Source organism: Zosterops lateralis, assembly GCF_965231275.1.
Source record: "Zosterops lateralis genome assembly, chromosome: 4".
Taxonomy (NCBI): Eukaryota; Metazoa; Chordata; class Aves; order Passeriformes; family Zosteropidae; genus Zosterops; species Zosterops lateralis.
The window spans coordinates 24645020-24666712 of NC_139765.1; the positions used below are offsets into that span (position 1 = coordinate 24645020).

Consider the following 21693-nt stretch of genomic DNA (forward strand, 5'->3'; position numbering starts at 1 on the left):
AGGGTGGAAAATAGAACTGCCTCCAGGGACTTAGTTTTACATAAGCTTCTTGAGAGGCTGGCAGTGCTGGGATTGTTCAGCCTGGAGAAGGCTGTGCAGAGACCTCACTGCAGTGTTCCACTACCTGGAGGGGGATTATAAAAAGTAGGAAGATGGACTTTTTATACGAGCACATAGTGACAGAACACGGGGCAGTGGTTTTAAACTGAAAGAGGGTAGACTGAGATTAGATACAGGACAAAAATCTTTACGGTGAGAGTGGTGAGGCACCGGCACAGGTCGCCAGAGAAACTGCGCGTGTCCCGTCCCCGGGAGTGTTTAAGGCCAGGCTGGATGGGGCCCCGAGCAACCTGCTCTAGTGAAAGGCGACCCTGCCCTCTGCAGGGGTTCGAACTGGATGATCTTTAAAGTACCATCCAATCCAAGCCATTTTGGGACCGAGTGAGCTAATCCCGAACTACAAGAAGAAATGGAGCCGGGGAGGCGGCAGTGGGGCCCGGCCTGCTCCTGGGCAGGACCGCCGCGAGGGGCCATGGCCGCGGGAAAAAACTACCACTCCCGTCGTGCCCCGCGGGCATTGCGTCGGGAACAAGCTCCCCGCTGATTTGCTCTGCTTTCCGCTGCTCTCGCCAATCAGACGCACAGCTCACAGGGGACGGTCTCCACGCGCATGAGGCGGGCTGGTGGCGCCCAGGGAGCGATGGAGCGGGATCGGGGAGAGGTGAGTGGGGCAGCACGGCACGGCACGGCGCTCCGCTTGGGGCCGGGCTGCTCCTGGGGGCTGCGGTGGGGCCGTCTAATCCCGGCGGGATGGGCCGGGATGCGTCCCCCTCAGCTTCCTGAGGAGGCTCCATGCGATGCTGCCTTTGCTTGGTAGCCCTGAGGACTTGAAACGTTTCTGCAAGTTTCATTCACCTGTTGTGGAAGAGTAACGATGCTATGATGTTCGCGTCCTACGAGCTGGTGTAAGGTGCTCCCACACGGGGACTAGTAGGCGGTGAAAATATTTCTTTTTTAGAGAAGTTCAGACCTTTCAGACGTCAGGAATGGTGTCTGAGGGCTTGGATACGCAGGAAAGCAACTCTTTGTTCAGGGAGCAGCCTGAGAACCTTGGATCTGTTTTGTGTGAAGGCCAGGGAGGATGCGGGGAGACAGCAGTGAGTGAGGTCTGATCTTTCTGTCCACATGTCTCCAATAATAACCAGGAGCTAGGAATCAGAGAGCCCTGGAAGGTGCTAAATTGGCTTGCTGCCGATCTTTTATTGTTGCCCACTTGGAGGAACAGTTGTATCCTCCTGCCTTGTTTGAAGCTGCCTTTCTGTTCCATCGCTTCCCTTGCTGATGCTGACTTTTTGCTGCTCCTCCATGAGTTGCTAACACATTTTTCCCAGCTTCTTTTGTGCTTATTTGGAGCCTGGTTCAAGATTCTTCTAGTCTGAGACACACTGCTTTTCTGTGCTCTTTCTTCAGTCTCAGCTCTCCTGCTGTAGCAGCAAGTACAAAGAGCTAGTGAAGATGTTTAGCTGTGGAGGCATCTGGTTTTAGGCAAAAACCTATAGCAAACGTTCTGCCATCCTGTTGGGTGTAGTTTCTGAACCGAGGTCAGCTGTGGACTGTGAAGTTTCCAGAGGACATGAACTGTCCCCAGGACTGAGCTGGCCCTGCTGACTTTCAGGCTGTGCTGGTCTTATGAGCTGTGGTGGCAGCTTGTGCTCCGTTCTGGAAAGTTTGTGCTGGCTTCACTGCCATGGTGTCTGCACTGCTGTGCTGTGCAACTGTGCTGGGAGGAACATTGCCTGGAAGGACACAGTCTCATCTGTCCTTCATTAGCATAACAGTGCTTTGCCCTGCATTTTTGCATGTTCCTCAAGCTGTTTTCTATCTAGCTAAGGCCCTGTGGCACTTTCCTCTTGGGAAGCAGAATGCAGCTTGTGGAATACCAGTAATGGGACCTGGTTGGGGGAAGGAGTTCAGAGTCCTGACTTTGGGGTTGTTATGGGTTGTTATGGTTGTTATGTATAGGACTCTTTGCTCGCCCTGAGGCCACTCTCTGGCCCAAAAGGGCCTCCTCCAGCAGCAAAAGCAGGTTGTTTGTGCAGTGAAGTGTAAAATATCTATTTTAAAGCAAACTGGCTCTTTTTGTAGTTGGTGTCTGCCTTCTGCCCCAAAACTTCATCTTTGGAGCGGGTGGAGGAGGAAGGCAATGACAATGAGGAGGATGACGAACTGGACATCTTTGGGGGTTACGACAGCCTCACGTGCTACAACAGCAGCATGGGCAGTGACAGCAGCTCTTGTCTGGAGGAGTCTAGTGATGACGATGTGGCAGACCGGGAAGCTGGAGAGCTTTCGACCTCTCTGATGCACCAGCCATCCACAGGCCGGCTCACAGAGGACAGTGGCTCTGAGCCAGGTATGCTACCTGAAACATGTTTAGGGGCAGTGGAGGGTGTGTGGCTGCACCTTGGGGATGTTTTGGGAGCAGCTTTGGATTCAGACTGAATTTTCTGGGCCGTGTGGGGGATCTGCTCTGTATAATGACAATTAGCTGGTCTCAGCTCTGTCCTTGCATTGACTCTGCCAAATGCTCACCTTTTTGACCTTCCTTCCTCCAGCTGTGTGTGAAATGTGTGGGATTGTGGGCACCAGGGAGGCTTTCTTCTCTAAGACCAAACGTTTCTGCAGCGTCTCCTGCTCCAGAAGCTACTCCTCAAATTCCAAAAAGGCCAGCATCCTGGCCAGACTGCAGGTGAGTTAAAACCTTTCCATCTGGCTTTCAGGCCCCTTTGTGCTCACAGACTCTTGTCGTGCTGGAGGACTTCAACTGCCCTATACCTGCAAAGAGTAGCATGGCAAGCTGTAGGTAATGTAGGAGACACCTGGAATGCATGGAGGATAATCTCTTAAGTCAGGGAACAGACAGCTGTAGCAGAGGGAACACAACAGTAGATTTGATGGTGACCAAAGTGAGTGAATTAACTGGGGATGTCAAGACTGGAATGGCTCTGGCTGCAGTAGTCATGCATTGGTGGAATTTGCAATCTTGAGGAATATAGGTTAGCTAAGGAGTAAAGTCATGCTCCTGAACTTTAGGGAGGCAGACTTCCAGCTTTTCAGGGACATTCTATAATTTTGTGAGCTTTCCTGGGGATGGAGCAGCATGGGCCTGTATGTAGGGGTAGGTGGTTGCCCTCTAATTAAATATCAGACTGACATTCCCAGTGGCTTGTTCTCCTGCCTGAAGTCCCCAGAGAAAGCATGACAGCTTAAAGGTGGTACTCCCTAGAAGCTGAGAAAGGACACACTGTTTCTTATTCTTGTGAGCATTAATAAATATGGTAGTAACCTGAAAATTGTCCCAAGGAAGAAATGTATACCCAGTTGCAGGGGGTGACTTAGTCTCTTGTGCCATTAGTGTTTCTAATGTTCCTTCTTTTGTAGGGGAAACCACCAACAAAGAAAGCTAAAGTTCTGCACAAGGCATCCTGGTCAGCCAAGATTGGGGCCTTCCTCCATTCACAGGGCACAGGACAGCTGGCAGATGGGACACTGACAGGTCAGGATGGTGAGTGTAGGTGAGGTGTGAGGAGATGCACCTGCTGGAGTCACAGAAATGGGGACACGAGGGCTGTAAGCTCTGCAGTCCTCCTCCTCCTCTCTGGTACGCTGCCTTGTAACGATGTGTGTGGATCACTCTGGCTTGGCTGGCAGAACACAGGGCATGTCTTTTTTTCCTCTTCCTGCCCATCCTCTATTGTAGCCTCATCTTTACTCTTTGTATGACTTGAGTGTAAGCTCTGTGGTCCCATTCCCACAAGGTGCTGACTTGTGCTGGCACAGGTGACTTAAAGGTGTCCTGCTTCTTCCAGCCATTCGCTACCCCACTGCTCATGGGGAGTTATATTTGCTCCAAGTCTCTCACTGATCAACTTGAGCAATAACCAGTCACTGCAGCTGAAGGAGCAGCAACTTACTGTGTTAGGGAAAAGGGGAGTGCTGTGGCCTGGCAGCAGTAGAGATCCCTGAGCAGACTGCTGCTAGAGCAGAGCTGTAGCCAGAAGTGACTGGGATTAATCTCTCAAATTACTATCTCTGATTTTCCCAGCACCTTCTGGGAAAGCAAGTGCTACTGATATGACCCTGCAGGGTTGCTGCTGAAAGGCAAAGATGTGAAGTGGCTTAACTCTGAAAGGATGCACTCTCCCTGGAGTGCTTTAGCCCTGGGCTGGTCTTGGCTCCTTATTATTGCCCTTTCTGCTCCCCCTCTTCCAAAAGCAAGTGACAGCAAATATTGATGAATAATATAATTTGCCTCTCGTTGGGGTTAGTGACCATGTACTCACATAGGGTCTAGCTTCCCACCAGAGAAAATGCAGTGGAATGCATAATCCATGTGTTGTGTGTCCTAGTGCCTGGAGGCTGCAGGCTGTAGTCCAGAGGTAACTGTTCTCTGTGCTGTTCTGTGATCTCATCTGATTTTCTGTTCTCATGTCTGCTTGTAGCACTCGTCCTGGGCTTTGACTGGGGAAAGTACCTGCAGGAGCACAGCTACAAGGCAGCTCCTGTCAGTTGCTTCAAACACGTGAGTCCTACTTTGCTGTGCATGGCCGGGGCACGTGGGGTGTGTCATATGCATGGGGCCCCTCTGTGATCCTGTGACAGGTGGTGAGCAGGGGGTTATTGAGACCTAGGTGATGCAAGGAAAGAAGTTGAGGTTTCTTGCAGCTGATAATGGGAGTCCCACAAAGGGTCCAGGAGTTTGGGGGGAAGGAAACAGAGGGAGACTTGATAGAAACACTGCTGGTAGTGACGCCTAAGATTTTTAGGTTTTTATGTTCTTATGTTTTTCATATATTTGTAGCTTTGTAGATTGTTAAAGCATTACTGTAGCTTCCAGTATTTTTTCCTAATTTTCTTCCCTATATTTAGGAACAATAAGCTAACCTTATAAGCACATTCAGAAATAGTGTAGTCTTATTCCAAGAAGAGAACCATCTACAAGGACATTCTGTTTTCCAACCGGAATCTGAACAAGTGGGGCAAAAGAAACCTCTGGACTGCTTCCAGTGGGTCAGAACCCCAAGAATTTTTACATAACCAACTGGTGTTTTAACTGGACAGTATATGGACTAACCTTATAAAAGTTGTAAATTACTATACCACATATGATTTTTGCAGTATTGTGTACCTGAAAGCTTTCAAGTAAAGGTTTGCTTTTATATTCACTCTAACATTGTTAGGAAAATCTATTCTGTTTTCTAGGCATCAGTAGCGATGGCTCAGTGCTGACTGGAAACAGAATTAGTTCTGACTGGGGATGATAGTGGGAAGCTAATTTTGCAGTTTGTATGACTGAGAACAGCCCAGGGTCATGTGCAGAGAAGAATTCAGTTTATGTGAGCCAGGCAGTAGCCGTCCATCCAGCATGTCCAATTTTTATAAGACTTGTTATATTCCTTTTGAATTATTGTCTGATAATACTGACAGCATTTTATTTTTCTTGAGGATAGGTCAGGCAGACATGCTGTTTTTACTGTTAGGTATTTTTATGCCATAGAGAAATGGCAGCAGCTACTTTGGAATGATAGGACATCTGGCAGTGTAACAGTTAAGTATTGCTATATGGTATTCTGCCTTTTGAGATCCTCAGTGAACATCCCAGTGAGATGTTTGGGACAGTTTAACCGTATTTCAAGATGCTGGCAGATCTAGGAGGGGCAAGGCATGCAAGCCTGTGTCTAAGGTGAAAGTGTGGCTGCCTAAGACATGTCTCTGAAAGCTTGAAGGGCCTTAACCCTGCTCTCATTCCCACATTCCTCTCCCAACATGGCTGCCTCAATCTTTCAGGTGCCGCTGTTTGATCAGTGGGATGATGTGGTGAAAGGTATGAAAGTGGAAGTGCTGAACAGTGATGCCGTGCTCCCCAGCCGTGTGTACTGGATTGCATCCGTCATCCAGGTTGTAGGTAAGTCTCTGAGGTATTCTTTGGCAGCAGGGCACAGCTAAACTCTGAGAGAAGCTTCAGAGAGCTGAGGGTAGCTGGTCAAGCAAAACAGCAGCTCTTTGGAGCTTTACAACTGCTGAGAGATTTTGGAACAGGAAATACCATGGTGCAGGAGTCAGAGGAAACCATCACATGGTTCCTCTTCTGGTTGCTGGGCAATTTGCAGGAGTAGTTGCTGGAGAAGCTCTGGTAACCTGTGCAGAGCTCTGAAGGCCATGCTGTGGGTAATAAGCCTGTGATGCCAAATTCTTGGCCTCTAATGCCTTTGGTTGTCTGCTCTGTCCTGGCAGGATACAGGGCCCTTCTGCGATATGAGGGCTTTGAGAATGATGCTGGTCATGACTTCTGGTGCAATTTGGGCACAGTGGATATTCACCCCATTGGCTGGTGTGCCATCAACAGCAAAATCCTGGTACCACCACAAAGTGAGTGTGGGGCAAGAGGGGTTAGCATATGCCTGAGCATGGAGGAGCTCTGGTCTATGCCTAGCACCAGGGGCAGGTGCTCCCACTGCATGTAGGACTATAGCTCTATTTGTGCTTCGAGTTACAAGCAGCAGTTTAAGTTTGGGAAGCTGGAGACTGCTTGGATTTCTCCCTCTGCATCTCCCTATCATTGATCTGGGGATGCTGCATGCAGAACTGATTGCAGACCTGTGGGGGCTAATGCAGGTGGCTTTTCCTCCTTCTAACCCACATGGTGGCTGGACTTGAACTTTGGGAGAACTTTTTGGTCCTATATCCTGGGCAGCATCTCTGATAAAGTACAGTGGCTCCAGTCCTTGCACAGCTAGCAGTTCAGAGAGGGTTGCCACTTTAGTGGAATTCTGGCAAGCTGAGATTTGCTTGGTATCACTCATGTGTTTTTGTTTTATTACCACTTCCTCATCTAAATCAGTGGAGTTGAATGTCTGCTTGGTCCAATTCATTCTGTAATGGTGATCCCTTCAACCAGATGTGGGGGCAAGCTGACAAAACAGAGTACAGAATCTCAGTGTGAAGAAGGCCTTTTAGTGTTAATGAGCTGTCAGAGAGATGAAAGGTGTGGTGCTATAATTATTTTGGTCATAAAGACGGACTTTTTCCCTACCCATATGTAGCTATCCATGCCAAGTATACTGACTGGAGAAGTTATCTCATGAAAAAACTGGTGGGAGCTAGGACCATCCCAGTGGATTTCCACATGAAGGTAAATGTGGGAGGCTGTCATTTTGCATGGGGGAAACAAAGCTGAAGTTGAGATGTGCTCAACATATCTCTTCTGGTTCTGATCTGTACAGCTTTTGTGTCCCTTGAAACCTGGGCAGGGCAGGGGCAGTGGGTGCTTCCACATGCTTCTAAGATACCTGTCATGAAGCTGTGGGTAATGGATGACACAACCTCCATGCCCTCTCAGCACAACAGTTTCTGCTTTGGGTCGCAGGCAGACTTTAAAAGCTGTTGTCACATGGTCTGCTGGGAAATACTGGGGATGAGGTTTGGCATTTTGCTGAAGGGAGAAGCCAGTGCAGCTCCAACCTAGCCTTTCCCTGCCCTGTTTCAGTGCCGGGGAACAGCTCTGAGAGTCAAAAAACTTTGCCTTCAGTGTTGGTAGGAAAGCAGCCTGCAGGGAGTGAGAAGGGTACAGGCTTCCTTTAAGTGCCATGGCCTTCTTTATTTATTGACATCTTTATAGCTCTCGTGATTATTTTTGTGTAGCCTGTACTGAGATTAGACTTTGTTATTGGGAAGAGGGCCTTCTGGGGCTAGGAGCTTCAGAAATGGAAGATAAGTAAGACAGTCCCAGAGACTGCCCAGAGCAGGCAGGAAGACAGGTTGTAGGTTTTTCTCTGACACTGAGGTGGAGATCTGGATATAGTTGGTGCTTTGATGTTACTCCTCAGAAAGTAAAGAGCATGTTTGTAGCTGCTTGTTCCTGGGCCCAGCTTGTAACTGGAAGGGAAGTGGTGGAGGGAAACAGACATTGCTTTTGTCTTTCTCCCCTCAGCATCTCCACTCCCACCTAATAAACAGGAGGTGGAAGGAGCTTAAAAGTTCTTCTGGATTCAGGTGTAGGCTAATTTGGCTGTCTATTTTGTGTTTCCTAGTTGCTGCTCAGCATCTTGGGATCACAGTTCTAAAATGTCTGGGGTTTTATAAACACCAGTAGGCATTTGTGGATGAGTAGGACAAGGCTGTATGAGCAAACTGAAGGTCTCAAAAACAGTCAGAAAGCAGCCAGTGACTCCACGTACATGTACCTTTGGGTCAGTCTGCAGAGTAACTGGCTTTGGATGTGGAGTTGGCAGATAGATCATCATGTAGTTCAACCTCTGATCAGAAAAAAAGAGCTGAAAATAAAAACCTGATCTCCTTTGAAGTCAACTGAAAATCCTGTTGCTCCTTCAGAAGCTGCACCTCTAATTGCAGCTTCAAAACCCTTGTGATCTCTTTTGTGACTGAGAAAGGCACACACAGAAGTTCTTACTGGGAACATTCACACAAGGTGGTGACTGGGCATGGCTGCTGGGCTGGCGTGGGGTGGCTCTTACGAGGCCACATGACAGAAGGGACACCTAGGGTGTGTGTGCCCAACCACACTGTCATATCTGGGCTGCCAGCTACCCGCCCCTCAGTGAACCCACTCCTATGCATCCATTCCTAGTCAGTTTTGGGCAGTGCCAGGGTGCATGTCTGTGGGGAAAGCTGTTGTCGGAAGTGCTTGGAGAACTGTGGTTGATCTCACTTCCTCTGTTGGTTATTGCCAGATGGCGGAGAGCATGAAGTACCCATTCCGGCAGGGCATGCGGGTCGAGGTGGTGGATAAGAACCATGTGTCACAGACACGTATGGCAGTGGTGGACACAGTGATTGGGGGCAGACTGAGACTCCTCTATGAGGATGGTGACAGTGATGATGACTTCTGGTGCCACATGTGGAGTCCCCTCATCCATCCTGTGGGCTGGTCACGGAGAGTGGGCCACGACATAAAGAAGACAGGTAAGGATCAGGCCACTGCAACCATCTTCGGATTTGCTGGGTGTTACCGCTGGGCCAGACAAAAATGCACCACCACAGCTGGGAACTGCCTGCACCCAAGACACCAGTCTTGACATGCTGGGAGTGAAGCAGTTGCCTCATGACCTAGCAGGTGAAGTCTGCTTAGTTTTGTGTCTGCTGTTTTTTTTTTTTATCTGGATACATAAAAACCCTGTGGTCACAGGTCATAACAGGGGACTGTAGGGTTTCTTACCTGAAGCAGGCAGTGTGAGAATGCAGACTTTGCAACATGATAGATGTTTATAGTCTTTTTGAGCAAATTGATGCTGGCTTCTGTAACACTGGATGCCGTCAGATTGTGTTTTTCTGGATTTTACCAAGAGGAATTGTTGATCAGCTTACTCTGGCAAAGTAAAAGACAAGGGAAAAAGCAAGACTTGAGCTCTGTTGATCCTTTTGGTTGTGTCACCATTCCTTGCTGCCTCTCCTTGGTGATTATAGCTGCATATAGAGGTGTTATCAGTTCTGCTCAGGAAGCTGAGCCATCTGCTTTTCAGCAAGCCCTTCTTCACAGCTCCATTATATGAGAAGTCTGGAGGGACTGACACGTTCTTTTTATTAAATGGTCTCATATTAAAGGGATTTATAGCAACTAAGCTCTTGCAGAAAAATGAATAACCAGTCTGTTTTCTTACTGTAGTTGCTGCAGGTTTTTACCTCTCTGTGTTTCTTCCATTCCTCCCAGAAGAAAAACGTAATGACATGGCAAACCATCCCACCTTCCGGAAGATTTACTGTGATGCTGTCCCCTATCTGTTTAAGAAGGTAGGGCAAGTCTGCCTTTCTGTGGGGGTCACACAGAGGGAAACAGTGATAGCACTTCCTTGCTTGGGCATACATGCTGCTGTGTGGGTTATTGAAGGTGGTTTTTCTTATAGCTAAGAGCAGTAAGATCTTTGGGGTGTCAAGGCTGTTGTTAAGCTGAGCAGGTCAAACTGGAAAGCTGAAAGACTTAAAGGACAGTGACAGATGGAAGGACTCAATTGAAGGGCAAGCAAGGGAGCTTTGAGTTGGAGAGGGAAGAGGATTGCATGGGAGAGACCAGTTCTGACAAGGAACTGGATCATGCTGGTAAGGACTGAGATGAGAAGGAGGCTTGCCTTGTTGTGGAACAGCAGTTGGGCTTGACTCTCTGACTGACCAGAGCTGCGGCAAGAGGTCGCTGACACAAACATAGTGTTGGTGTGGCTGCCTCTTTGTATTTCTTGTAATACTTTTGCTTTCCCCTCCCAAGCTGAGCCAAGTGAAGAAGTTCTAATCCTATTTGCACTTGCTGTGCTTGGTATCAGGGTGGGACTGTCCCATACCCCTGGCAGCACATGGTATAGCATAGTCTCCCTTAGGTACGAGCTGTCTATTCTGAAGGTGGATGGTTTAAGAGAGGCATGAAACTAGAAGCCATTGACCCCCTGAATCTGGGCAACATCTGTGTGGCCACTGTTTGTAAGGTAAGTTCAGTGGGCCTAAGAGGGTCTGCTATGTTTGCTTGAGATAATGCAGCTTCTCCTCAGGTCTTTTCAAATTAATAAGACCAGGTAGGATTTTGCACAGGGGAGCAGAGAGGGCTGTCAAGAGGTGGACAGCTGTTGTGTGGAGGGAACTGGGGGGTTACCTCAGAGGTCTGACAAGCTGTTGTCCATGTGTACTTAAACGGACAGTATGAAGGTGAGCATGCTTGGTCTGTGCCCAGTTTGTGTGACTGGCAACCACCCTTTTTCCACCCTTGGGCATGCAGTAGAGAAGATTTGGTCTCCAGTTCCAAGAGTGCATGGACGGCCCTGTGGAAAGAAGGGAAGAGTTGTGAGGTGACCTCCATGCCCACATGGAGGGCATAAGGAAGCTGAGAATGGGTGTATCTGCTTCATTCTCTCTTGAAGTGGTTGTAAGCTCTACTCTTGTGCAAGTGTTGAGAAATAAATTCCTTGCCCAGGTATCCTCGGTGAAGTGTGTTGAATGTTGAAAGTATAGCATCCATCTGGGCTTTTCCTTCTTCCTCAAGAACCCAAGCTGAGGACTTTGACACTTGGAGTTTGGCAGTGAGATGCTAGGAGAGCTATTTGTGTCTGTAAAATATTCTTCAGCCACTGCTTGGAAATGGAAGAGTTTGGGATAGGCATCCCTATTGCCTATTGTCTTTGGTAGGCACCAGTTACCAGATAGTGACAGGATGGGACCAGTCTCCTTGCTGAACAAAGTAGCAAATCCAAGGGTGGTGCTCCTTCCCTTCTACCCAGTAGCAAATTCATGATCTGGCTGGTGTAGAAGGTTTTTGGGCTGCCAATAAAGTGTTTCTGGGAGAGAATAGAGCTCCTGACCATTTAAGGCTTTTTATATGGTCCCTTCACAAGGCTCTTAGTGTTGGTCCTGGTCCTGCAGAAATGGCTGCTTTGGGGATTAGCTTGCGTTGACTAACATATTAGGAGGAGCTTGGGGCATATAACATTGCATTTTACTATCTAGTGGCAATTGTGATTGATATGTGGGGACTCTCTTAAGAGAATCTTTTGCAAGGAGGAGAGGCTTTAGAGCAAGTAGGGCTCTACACTCATGCCTTCACTCCCATCTCAGGTTCTCTTGGATGGGTATCTCATGATCAGCATTGATGGAGCAACGTCTGAAGATGGCTCTGACTGGTTCTGCTATCACGCCTCCTCACATGCCATCTTCCCTGTCAACTTCTGTAAGAGGAACAGCATCGAACTGACCCCTCCAAAAGGTAAGATTTGGACTCTGCCCTGTGGTACAAGCCTGCATACAGAATCTGATGGTGTGTTTCTAAGAGGGGTCAGGTTCAGATGAATCAAAACAAGGTCCCAATCTACCTGTTTTTCAGGGAGACAGGGCTAGTTCAGAGAGCCAGGCTGTTTGAGCTCTGCCTATATACCAGCTCTTGGTTAGCTCCTGGCAGTGGGAGAGGTGTATGATCCCCAGACTGAACAGAATAAAAGCTTTTAAAGGACAAGGAGGGTAGGAAGAGATAAGTAGAGCCATTGCTGCAGGAGTCAGTATTTAAGTATCCAGAGTAATCTCTATTTTTTTCTCTATTAATAGATCTGACATGAATATTTCTTCAAACTCCTAAGAGAGTGTTTTTGCTACTTCATCTAGCCATACCAAAAAGGCCTGCTCTGAATTTCTGTGTTTCAGCATTTTTGTACAGTGTTGTTCCATCTTCCTTTAATGTTCCTACTGCTGGGAGAAAGAAAGATTGGCCTTAGTGGTGTGTTTTGAACATACTACTTCCTATTTGTTGCTGGTCCTCCACTTTCTCTGTGGTGTGGGTCTATGGCTGACACAGATGTTCAGAGCTGCAACTTGCACTTTTCCATATTTGCTTGCTGGAGAGGACTGCTGGACTCTCATGGAATCCATGCACTAAGTTCATGTCCCAGATCAGGCTGTATGTGCTGGTTCATTGACCTGCTCTGCAACCAGTTGCTATGCCTCCTTCCTGCCTACTCTGCCTGGTCTACCCAGTGACTGCTTTTTTACCTCTTAGAGTTTTTTCCTTCTGCAGGGCATGATGCAGAGACATTCAGCTGGGAACGTTACCTGGAAGAGACCAAATCAAGACCTGCTCCATCACGGCTCTTTAATACAGTGAGTGCTGCCAGGAAGAAACGATGCATAAGGATGCAGGGAGTAAGCAAGGAGCAGTGCAAGAGCTCTGGCTGTCACAAGATCACTGAGATGGAAGTGACTTCTTGTCCAACACCCCTGCTACAGCAGAGTCACCTGTAGCAGGTTGCTCAGGACCATGTCCAGATGGATGGAGACTCCACAACCGTGTGGACAACCTGTGTCAGTGCTCATTGGCACTCATGGTAGAACATGTCTCCTGATGTTAACTTTCACAGGGAAACTCCTGCGTTTCAGTTTGTGCCTGTTAACTCTGGTCCAGGCACTGGGCACCACTGAGAGGAACCTGGCTCCATCTTTGCACCCTCATTTTAGGCATTTATATACATAAATAAGGTACCCCTGAGCCTTTTCTTCTCCAGGATGAACAGTCACAACTCTCTCATACAAAAGAGGCTCCAGTTCCCTCATCATCTTCCTGGCCATTTGCTGGACTCTCTCCAATGTGTCCACATCTGTCTTGTACCAGGGTACAATTCAGGTATAGCCTCATCAGTGCCAAGCACAGGGGAAGGATCACTCTCACTGATATGCTGAGAACAGGTTACCATTAGCTTTCTTTGCCCCAAGGGCACATCCCTGGCCCATGTTCAACTTTGTGTCCACTGGGATTCCCAGGCCCTTTTCTACCACACTGTTTTTCAGTCAGTCCCCAGCTTGTGCTGGTTCCTGGGGGTCTTCCTTCACAGGTACCATTTATCCAGATTTTCAAGGTGCCTCTGGAGGGCAGCACAACTATCTATTATATTCTGTCTTTTCTACCAGTTTTCTACCACAAGCAAGCTTGCTTGCTTTGACATGACACTCTGACATACATGTCATCCAGATAATTAGTGAAGATGTTGAATAGGGTTAGATCCAGTTTTGACCCTTGGGGTACACTGCTAATTACTAGTCTCCAACTAGTCTTCCTGCCACAAATAACCATCCTCTGGGCCCAGTCACTCAGCCAGTTTTCAGTCTATCTTGCTGTCTCTGCACGCAGCCTGTATAGTTCAATCATCTTCTCTAAGAGGTTCTTATGGCAGACAGTGTCAAAAGCCTTCCTGAAGTTAGGATAAACAATATGCAGTATATGCAATATATGTAGTTTCTACTGGGCTGACAGGAGAGCTCCAAGGCCCAGGAGTACATGTGCTCCAAGTTGGGACATCAGTGTCTTGCCTTTGTGGGTCCCTGTGAGTGTCACCTGTGATTCTCTAGTGTTTCTGTGAGCTCCAGGCTCCTGTGGGCTCTGCATTGCTCATTGCCTGTGGATGTGTGGCTGGCATGTTGGGTGGAGGGTGGGAGCTGCATCACAGAAATTACAAGCTGCATCCACCAAACTGCTGCAGCACCTGGGCCTATGCTAGTCTTTCTGATTTCCCAGGAGTATGCTAGGTAATTGTTTGACTGTGTGTTCCTGATCTGCTGCTCCCCCCACATCAGGATCTTGCTTCTTGAGCTGAGATTGATTAAGGACACAGCTGGCCTTGGATCTGTTTTTGGATCTATGGGCTTGTTGTCAGTCTGCTTGCTTTAGGCTGGAGGCCAGTCTGTGTGAGAGTAGTGTTGGCCAGATAGAGGTTTGGACTGAATGCAATGGCCTTGGATTTTCTTTTTTCATATTTTCAGTTTTTGTGCACCCAGGACTGTCCAAATCATGGCTTCAAGGCAGGCATGAAGGTAGAGGCAGTGGACCTGATGGAACCTCGGCTCATCTGTGTGGCCACGGTGAAGCGTGTAGTCCAGCGTCTCCTTAGCATCCATTTTGATGGCTGGGACAATGAGTATGACCAGTGGGTGGACTGCGAGTCTCCAGATATTTATCCTGTGGGGTGGTGTGAGCTGACAGGCTACCAGCTTCAGCCACCAGTGGTTCCAGGTGAGTGAAGATTTTACTGTGGTTTCTAGTGCTAGAGATAAAGATTTCCTTCCTCCTGTTCTGTGAGTGGCTCCTTTGAGTTTTGGACCTAGTAGGGAGACACAATTGGCCTCCTTGATTTGCACTGGCTACCATAAATCTTCCTCTGTTGCCACGTTCTAGTAGCTGGCAGAGGGAGGAGCCTAATGGGGAAAAAACAGCTTGAGTTTTGAGATTGGCTCTGTTACCCCACACCAACAGAGAATTAATTGCTCCCGAGGAAATTGGGTAGAATTCCAGGTGGTCCTATCTCTGCACAGCTCCCTTTTATTAAGTATATCTATAACCTTAGCCAGATAGCAGCAGGAGCTTGCCCTATGCTCCCTTTTCTTATCAACTCTCTGACTCTGTCTGTAAAAGGTAAGAGCATCCTCTCAAGAGTTTGTTCCTTCCCTTGTTGCAGGGAGGCCACTGCCTCACCTTTGTAGATGTTTTCCATCTTGTCCCAAACTACGAATCTTGTTTCTTTACTGCCCCTACCAAGTCTGTACTGGGCCTCTCTCCCCTGTGCTGCCCCAGCCTGCTGTTCTGGGCCCTCACCTGGAAGGACAGACAACAACTGCACTAGAGCGCCTTGCTTTCCCCTCAGCTGGTTGGCTTGGGAAGAGGGCTTTGGCTTGGGGGGACGGGTATATCTGTTTCTCGCTTATGTCACTTCATCCCAGTTACCTACTGGTTATGGGACTTGGCTTTCGTTTCCCTCTCGTCTCCATGACAGAGCCCACAACTCCAGCGAAGGCCAAGGAGGTGCCCAAGAAGAAGAAGAAACCCTATGGAAAGAAGAGTGAGTGATGTTTGATTAGTGCCCTCCCGCTGGCTCGCAGGCTGGGCCCAGTTAGAGGAACCCTATCCATGTCCCATCAGAGCAGGAGAGAGAGGCCTTGTCTTGCTGTGGATGCCCTCAGTCGGCTCTGGGTCTGCCAACACAGCTTTATTCTTCTTACCTGCCCTGTTGCCTAAAGAGCAGAGAGCTGTGTGTGGGAAGGATCTGTTTTGCAGTCTGTTTTCTGTTGGCTGAGGTATATATGGCATTTGTTTCCAGGTGTGAGGTTGTGCTGCTTTCCCTACTGTGTCCATGGTTGGAGGGAGATGTTTGCTGCAGTTGGAGGGTAGCTGGAGAGCAACCCTGCTTTGTGCTGAGGAAAAGAAGGCCTTAAGATGGCTGAAGACTCCAGTAGAAACCATTTTGTTTCATCTTGTCATTGTTGTTGTCATTGTTGCAGTAGCTGTGGCAAATCGTGTAGACAGACAAGAAATTCCTTCCTGGGGGGTGGAGAGGAAAGGACATCTAAAGAGTATAAAGATTTTCAGCATAAATAAAAAGGTCCGCTAAAAAACAGAACATTATGATTACAATGTCTGCACCTTGCAGTGAATATGCTCATTCCCTAGGACTAGACCCAGACAGGTAAGCAAAGCTGACACCACACTGATTCCAAGAGGACCTACTTCTTGGAAGTTAAACACATGCTGAAGTGCCTTGCCTTTATTGAAGGGGAACGTGAAGGAGCATATTTTGAGATGATGACTATAGAATTTTTCTCCAGTAGGCCATTTCTGTTTCATAACCATTTGGCAGCTAATGACCATGTAGCTTTCTATTCAGCTGTGCTGGTCCCTGGCCTGTGGTTTCTCAGAGGAGCAGGGTTGCTGATTTTCCAGAGGAAGAAAAACACTTTTGCTCATACTCTGTTATCTCTTTGTTAAGGAAAAAAGTTACCTGCCAAAACCCGCAGTGTCAAGCAGACTGTCAAGAAGCCTTCTGCCACGAATTCAAAACGAGAAGCAAAAGCTGCCAGCCAGACTTTGCCAGAGCCAGCACCCGATGAGAGTAAGGGAATGGGTTACTCTACCCTGCAGCCACATCCACCTCTCCCCGTACACCTTCTTGGCCACTAAGTCATGGGCACCCCCAGGCAGGAAAAGGCAGCAGCATGTCAAATGTCCTTCCTTACTCCTCTGGAGACTCTCCAGAGAGTAGAAGAAAGCATTTGCTTGCTTTCCCTAGAAATGTTTGCCTCCCGACAAGGTTTGATGGGACCAGGACTGCTCAATATTTTAATGCTGCTAATGCCTGCTGGGGGCCTGTCTGCCCTTCTGAGCAGTCTGGTTGTGTGAGGTCAGGGAGGAGAGACAAAGTGAGTATGTCAGAGGTGGCTGTCATATCCCAATCCCCATGAGGGCTGTTGCAGCATGTGAACAGAGCCTCTCATGCTGTGGTGACCAGAAGAGCAGCCAGGTCACCTGTCAACCCTAGTGGGAAGGGGGAAGAAGGGTAGGTGCCTTGTGCACAGTGGGATTGAAGAGTCATGAAGGTCCCTCCTGTTTATTTAAGTTCCCCAGGCAGATTGCAAATGGACCACACCATCTTTTTTTCCCTTAAGAGTTGTTCTTGGGAGCCAGCAGCTGAATGCTGCCAGGGTTTAGGCCCACCCTGACTGCTGCTATGACCATGAATAGATTTGCAGTGGCATGACAGGGCTGCCTGTGGTGAGGGACCCTCAGGAAGTGGGCTGGCCCCAGGGCCTGAGGCATTTTGAATATCTGCATGGACAGAGCTGGTTTGGTGGTGCTGCAGGTAATACAAGTCAACATGGGTTGATTTTATTTACTTATTTTTCCTTCTCTCTGTCTTTCTCTTGCTAGTCATTGCTGTGCAGGTGAAAGAAGAAACCATTGACCCTTCAGATGCAGAATTTGGAGAGTCAGAGCTTCCTGTTCCCATCAGCAGCATAAAGCAGGAGGACACAGACTGATCTGGAGCATTCCCCAGATGCCCACAGCAGCTTCATCTTTTGGCTCTTTAGAGAAAATCCTGGTAAAGGGAAACAGAGGACCAAAAGAACCTTTTTTAAAGCAGATGACCCTGCAGTATCATTAACTCTGCTTTCTTGGTGTGCAAGAAAATTTCCCCCAGACTTGTAATATTAAGCCCTGGGTAAAAGCAGAAAGACTGCAGTCATGCTGAGGAGCATGACCAAGGTTGCTGCTGTGGTTGTGCATGCCTGATTTTGAAGGCACCTTTTGGAGCAGGAGCTCAAAACAGGGAGAGGCTGCCAGAGCACAAAAGGCTAGTTTGGGTTCTTGGCTGTGGCTGAAGGTGACAAGCTGCTGTCCAACATGATGAGTGCAGGACATATCAGGAAAGGAGCTGCCCCTGTAGGACTTTGGTGCTGTGCTCTCTGGTCTAAGTGCTGTGAACCCCAAGAAAATCAGGACAGGAAGAGTGGAAAGAGGTGAAGAAACAAAAAGAGATAATGATGCCTGCTGAAGAAGTGAGACCTTTTTTCATAGAACCATAGAATGGTTTGGGTTGGAAGAGGACCTTGAAGATCTCAAGATCCTCATCTAGTTTCAATACCCTGCTGTGGGCAGGGACACCTTCCACTAGACCAAGTTGCCCAGAGCCCCATCCAACCTTGAGCACTTCCAGGGATGAGGCATCCATGACTTCCCTGGGCAACCTGTTCCAGTGCCTCACCACCCTCACAGTAAAGATTTTTTTCCTAATACATAATCTAAAACTACTGTCTTTCAGTTTGAACCCATTCCTCCTTGTACTGTCACTACATGCTCTTCTAAATGGTCTTGTCCCATCTTGCCTGTATGTTCCCTTCATGTGTCAGAAGACTGCACTTAGGTTATTTTGAAGCTTTGTCTTTTCCAGACTGAATGATCCCAGTTCTGTCAGCATTTCCTCATAGGAGAGGTGCTCCATCCCTTTAATCATTTTGGTGGCCTCCTCTGGTCTTGCTCCAACAGGTCTATGTCCTTTTTGTGCAGAGGACCCCAGATCTGGATGCAGCACTGCAAGTAGGGTCTCACCAGAGAAATGGGGAAGAATCCCCTCTCTCATTCTGCTGGCCATGCTGCTTTTGATGCTTTCACTCATCTTTTGATGCTTGATTGGCTTTCTAGGCTGTGAGTGCACATTGCTGGGTCATGTCCAGCCTCTCATCCACCTGTATCCCCAAGTCCTTGGCAGGACTGCTATTGATCCCTTCATTCCCCAGCTTGTGTTGGTACTGGGGGTTCCCCCAACCCAGGTACAGCACCTTGCACTTGGTCTTGTTAAACCTCCTGAGATTCCTATACGTAGAAGATGGTGTGGTCTCAGAAGGATGTAGGGACAACAGGCAGCTCTTTCAAATGCTGTTTATTGCATAGATGGCATAACAGCACTCCTGGGTCATGGGTGCCAGAGCCAAGCCTAAAAGCTGTCAGCTACTGCTTATAGGTGAGCCTGAAGCCCCTTAGTTCTCGTTACAATGCATTATGTATTTTTCTTTACAGAGCATCTTAATACATACAACCAATCAGCATCATACACAATACTTTTACCATACCTTCTAACCTATCCTAGCTATTATCATTACCATACAATAGTTAGTACTACCCAATCACAAAAGTTAGTATGTTACAGTTTAAACTTAAAGTTGTTTTTCTGTTTTCTTGCAGTGGAAAATTCCTAAATCTTTTCTCTACTCACTACATCAGCATGTCTGTTTACCTGTGGTATCTCCTGCTTTTCTTGGGAATTGTCTTTACTTGGTTAAAACATCTTTCTTTGTTTGGGGTCAAACATACCTTTGCTCTAGCCAAAAAACCTCCTTTCAGCTTGACTTTACCTTTGCTTCCTTAGGTTATCTAGTAGCTGCTACTTCAGCAGTTTCTAGCTTGAAGCTTCTTTTATTCTTCTATGTCAAAACTATCTTTCATTTTTAAAGAGCCTTCTGCTAAGCATTCATTTCTGTAAAACTTTCCTGTTAAACTTTCATCCTCTTCAACACCCATGTGTCCACTTTTGAGTCTGTTCAAATCCCTATGGCTGGCATGCCCTCCTTCAGATGAGTTAAGAGCACCACTCAGCTTGGTGCTACCTGCAAACTTTCTGAGGGTGCGCTTGATCCCTTCATCTGTGTCATTAATGAAGACATTTAATAACACTGGTCCCAATACAGACCCCTGAGGGACACACTGGTCACTGATGCCCACTGGTCTCTGACCTGTTGACCACTACCCTCTGAAGGCAACCATCCAACCAATTCTTAATCCACCAAACAGTCCACCCATGGAATCCATCACTCCAGTTTGGAAGGAATAGTTGTGGGGCACTGTGTCAAAAGCTTTATAGTAGTCCACCTGGCTCAAGAAGCTATCCTCCATGCACTGCAGGAAGTGCCCTGGATTGCCTGCAGCTTGCCTTGGTGCTTTCCCAGTAGATGTCAAGGTGGCTGAAGTCCCCCAACAGGACTGGAGTGTGTGAGCACAATGCCTTCTGTAACTGGGGCAAAAAGGCTTTGTCAATAGGCTCCCCGTGGTCAGGCAGCTGTAGCAGATCTCAGCTGCCAGGTTCCTTTTGTTGCCTCAGTGTCTGATTTATTTTTACCCAGTCTTTCAGCCTGCTCATGGCTGTTCTCCAGAGACAGCTCTTCACACTCACTGCACCTCTTGATGTAGAGAGCAACCCCTGCACCTCTCCCTCCTTTCTGTCTCTTCTGAACAGCTCATAGCCATTGGTAGTCACACTCCAATCACAAAATTTGTCCCATCAAGTTTCAGTAATGGCAACAAAGTAATAACTTCAGCATCATGGCGTCCAGCCCCTCCTTTGGTTTGTTGCCCGTGCTGTGTCCTTTGGTGTAAAAGCATCTTGGCCAGGCTGTTGGCTGTGTCATCTTCCTAGAGGAACACCCCTTAATTCCTTTGAGATATTTCCCTGCTAGCATCCCTGTTGGCTTCTGTTACCCCAGGAGACCGTGGCTCACCTCTGTAAGACTCACCTCTGTAAGTGTGCTCCCCTGTGTCTGCTACCTTTTCAAGTCACCTGCAGAGGGACCTTGTCTTTCTAGCCTTTTCCTACCATCCCACAGCTTGCCAGGGAAGAACCTGAAATTGTCCCCCTCACATCTGGTTTAATCAAGCAATTAGATTACCCAAGAAGAAGTTTAGGAGGATTCACCACAACCATAAACACTTTCAGTGGTAGCTCTTTGATGCTCACCTTGAGGGACAATCAAGGAACATCTTTCACTGCTCTAATTGGTATGATCTACTCCCCAGAGGAAGCCATGGGACATTGGACCTCACCGCCACCGAGTTCTTTGGTTTAAAGCCCATCTCATCAAATTAGGCAGGCTGCTGCCAAGAGTTTTTACACTTTATAGACAGCTGGATCCCATCCATCTAACATGTTACAGTCGTTAAAGCACACCTACTCTAATATGTTACAATCATTAAAGCATACACCACTGTCACAAAAGCCAAAACCTTCTCCATGGCACCAGCCTCAAAACCAGATGTTCATCTGCACTATGTGTCTGCTTCTGTCATTTCTTACCTTTGAACCCAGAACTGCAGAGGACTTTGAGCATGGTTTGAGTTTTTAATTTTTTTAACAGATGTACTATAAATTTGATCTACATTCTGTACCCTAAAGCCCTGTGACCAACTTCAGGAAGAGGCCCTAGGCTTGTGTATTGCTTTCTAGGCCACCAAAATCCAGAGTTAGTCAAAACAGATCTTTATCTGCAAAATTATCTTTTTAAGCCTTTTCAATTTAGGCAAATTTCTGGGGCCTGGGGTCTCAACCTATGCAGTCATGGGGAATAGGTTGAGCACATTGCTTATCACAGAATCATTTATGGATCACTGACCGAATTCTGCAGGAAATAAAAAGACTTCCATGTGCATATGTTTTGATTCTGAGGAACTGCTGGGAATTAAGACAACTTTTTCACTAATAATTTTTAAGCTTTCTAGCATAAGGTTTCTGCCAGTGCAGGACCTTACTGGATGGTGCTGGTTCCAGTCCCATTCAGGATTCTATGATTTTGGAAGCTGTGAAAGTGCTCTCAAAAATGAAACCAAATTTGTAGATAGCACCTTTTCCACATGGCTGGAGGAAGCCTTGGAAAGAAGAAACAAGTATTTGGCTTCATTGTTTGCATCATCAAAGCATGCTGCAGACTCTGTGGACTATGCCTCTGTGTCCTGCAAAATCAAACCCTGCATCTTTGGCATATCAGCATTGTTTAGGTGGCACCAGGCTCTCCTTTGCACCTTGGGCAATATTCATGTCTCCATGGTGGGGACAAGTTTAGAGAAAC

General features: G+C 47.6%; 1 protein-coding gene across 5 annotated transcripts; it reads left to right on the forward strand.

The window, feature by feature from the left end:
- Positions 1 to 552: 552 nt before the first annotated feature.
- On the forward strand, positions 553 to 21259 carry L3MBTL2 (L3MBTL histone methyl-lysine binding protein 2). 5 transcript variants are annotated; one of them, XM_083859223.1, is made up of 17 exons: positions 553 to 721; positions 2146 to 2413; positions 2616 to 2749; positions 3442 to 3565; positions 4503 to 4582; positions 5848 to 5965; positions 6295 to 6429; positions 7104 to 7192; positions 8751 to 8982; positions 9683 to 9807; positions 10386 to 10490; positions 11611 to 11758; positions 12560 to 12642; positions 14311 to 14545; positions 15303 to 15368; positions 16293 to 16415; positions 17231 to 21259. In XM_083859223.1, the coding sequence occupies exons 1-17, from the start codon at positions 671 to 673 to the stop codon at positions 17338 to 17340; spliced, it is 2226 nt and encodes a 741-aa protein (XP_083715349.1). In that variant the 5' UTR covers positions 553 to 670; the 3' UTR covers positions 17341 to 21259. The 5 variants fall into 5 exon arrangements, with proteins under 5 accessions (XP_083715349.1, XP_083715351.1, XP_083715350.1 ...); XM_083859225.1 differs by having other exon boundaries at positions 9728 to 9807; XM_083859224.1 differs by having other exon boundaries at positions 3442 to 3556.
- Positions 21260 to 21693: the final 434 nt, after the last annotated feature.

Bases quoted from the DNA above. Each gene is read 5' to 3' on its own strand.
- L3MBTL2 (XM_083859223.1), top strand. From the start codon at position 671: ATGAGGCGGGCTGGTGGCGCCCAGGGAGCGATGGAGCGGGATCGGGGA. The intron at 9,808-10,385 runs GTAGGGCAAGTC...AGTCTCCCTTAG, and splicing joins TCCCCTATCTGTTTAAGAAG to GTACGAGCTGTCTATTCTGA. The intron at 16,416-17,230 runs GTAAGGGAATGG...TTCTCTTGCTAG, and splicing joins AGAGCCAGCACCCGATGAGA to TCATTGCTGTGCAGGTGAAA.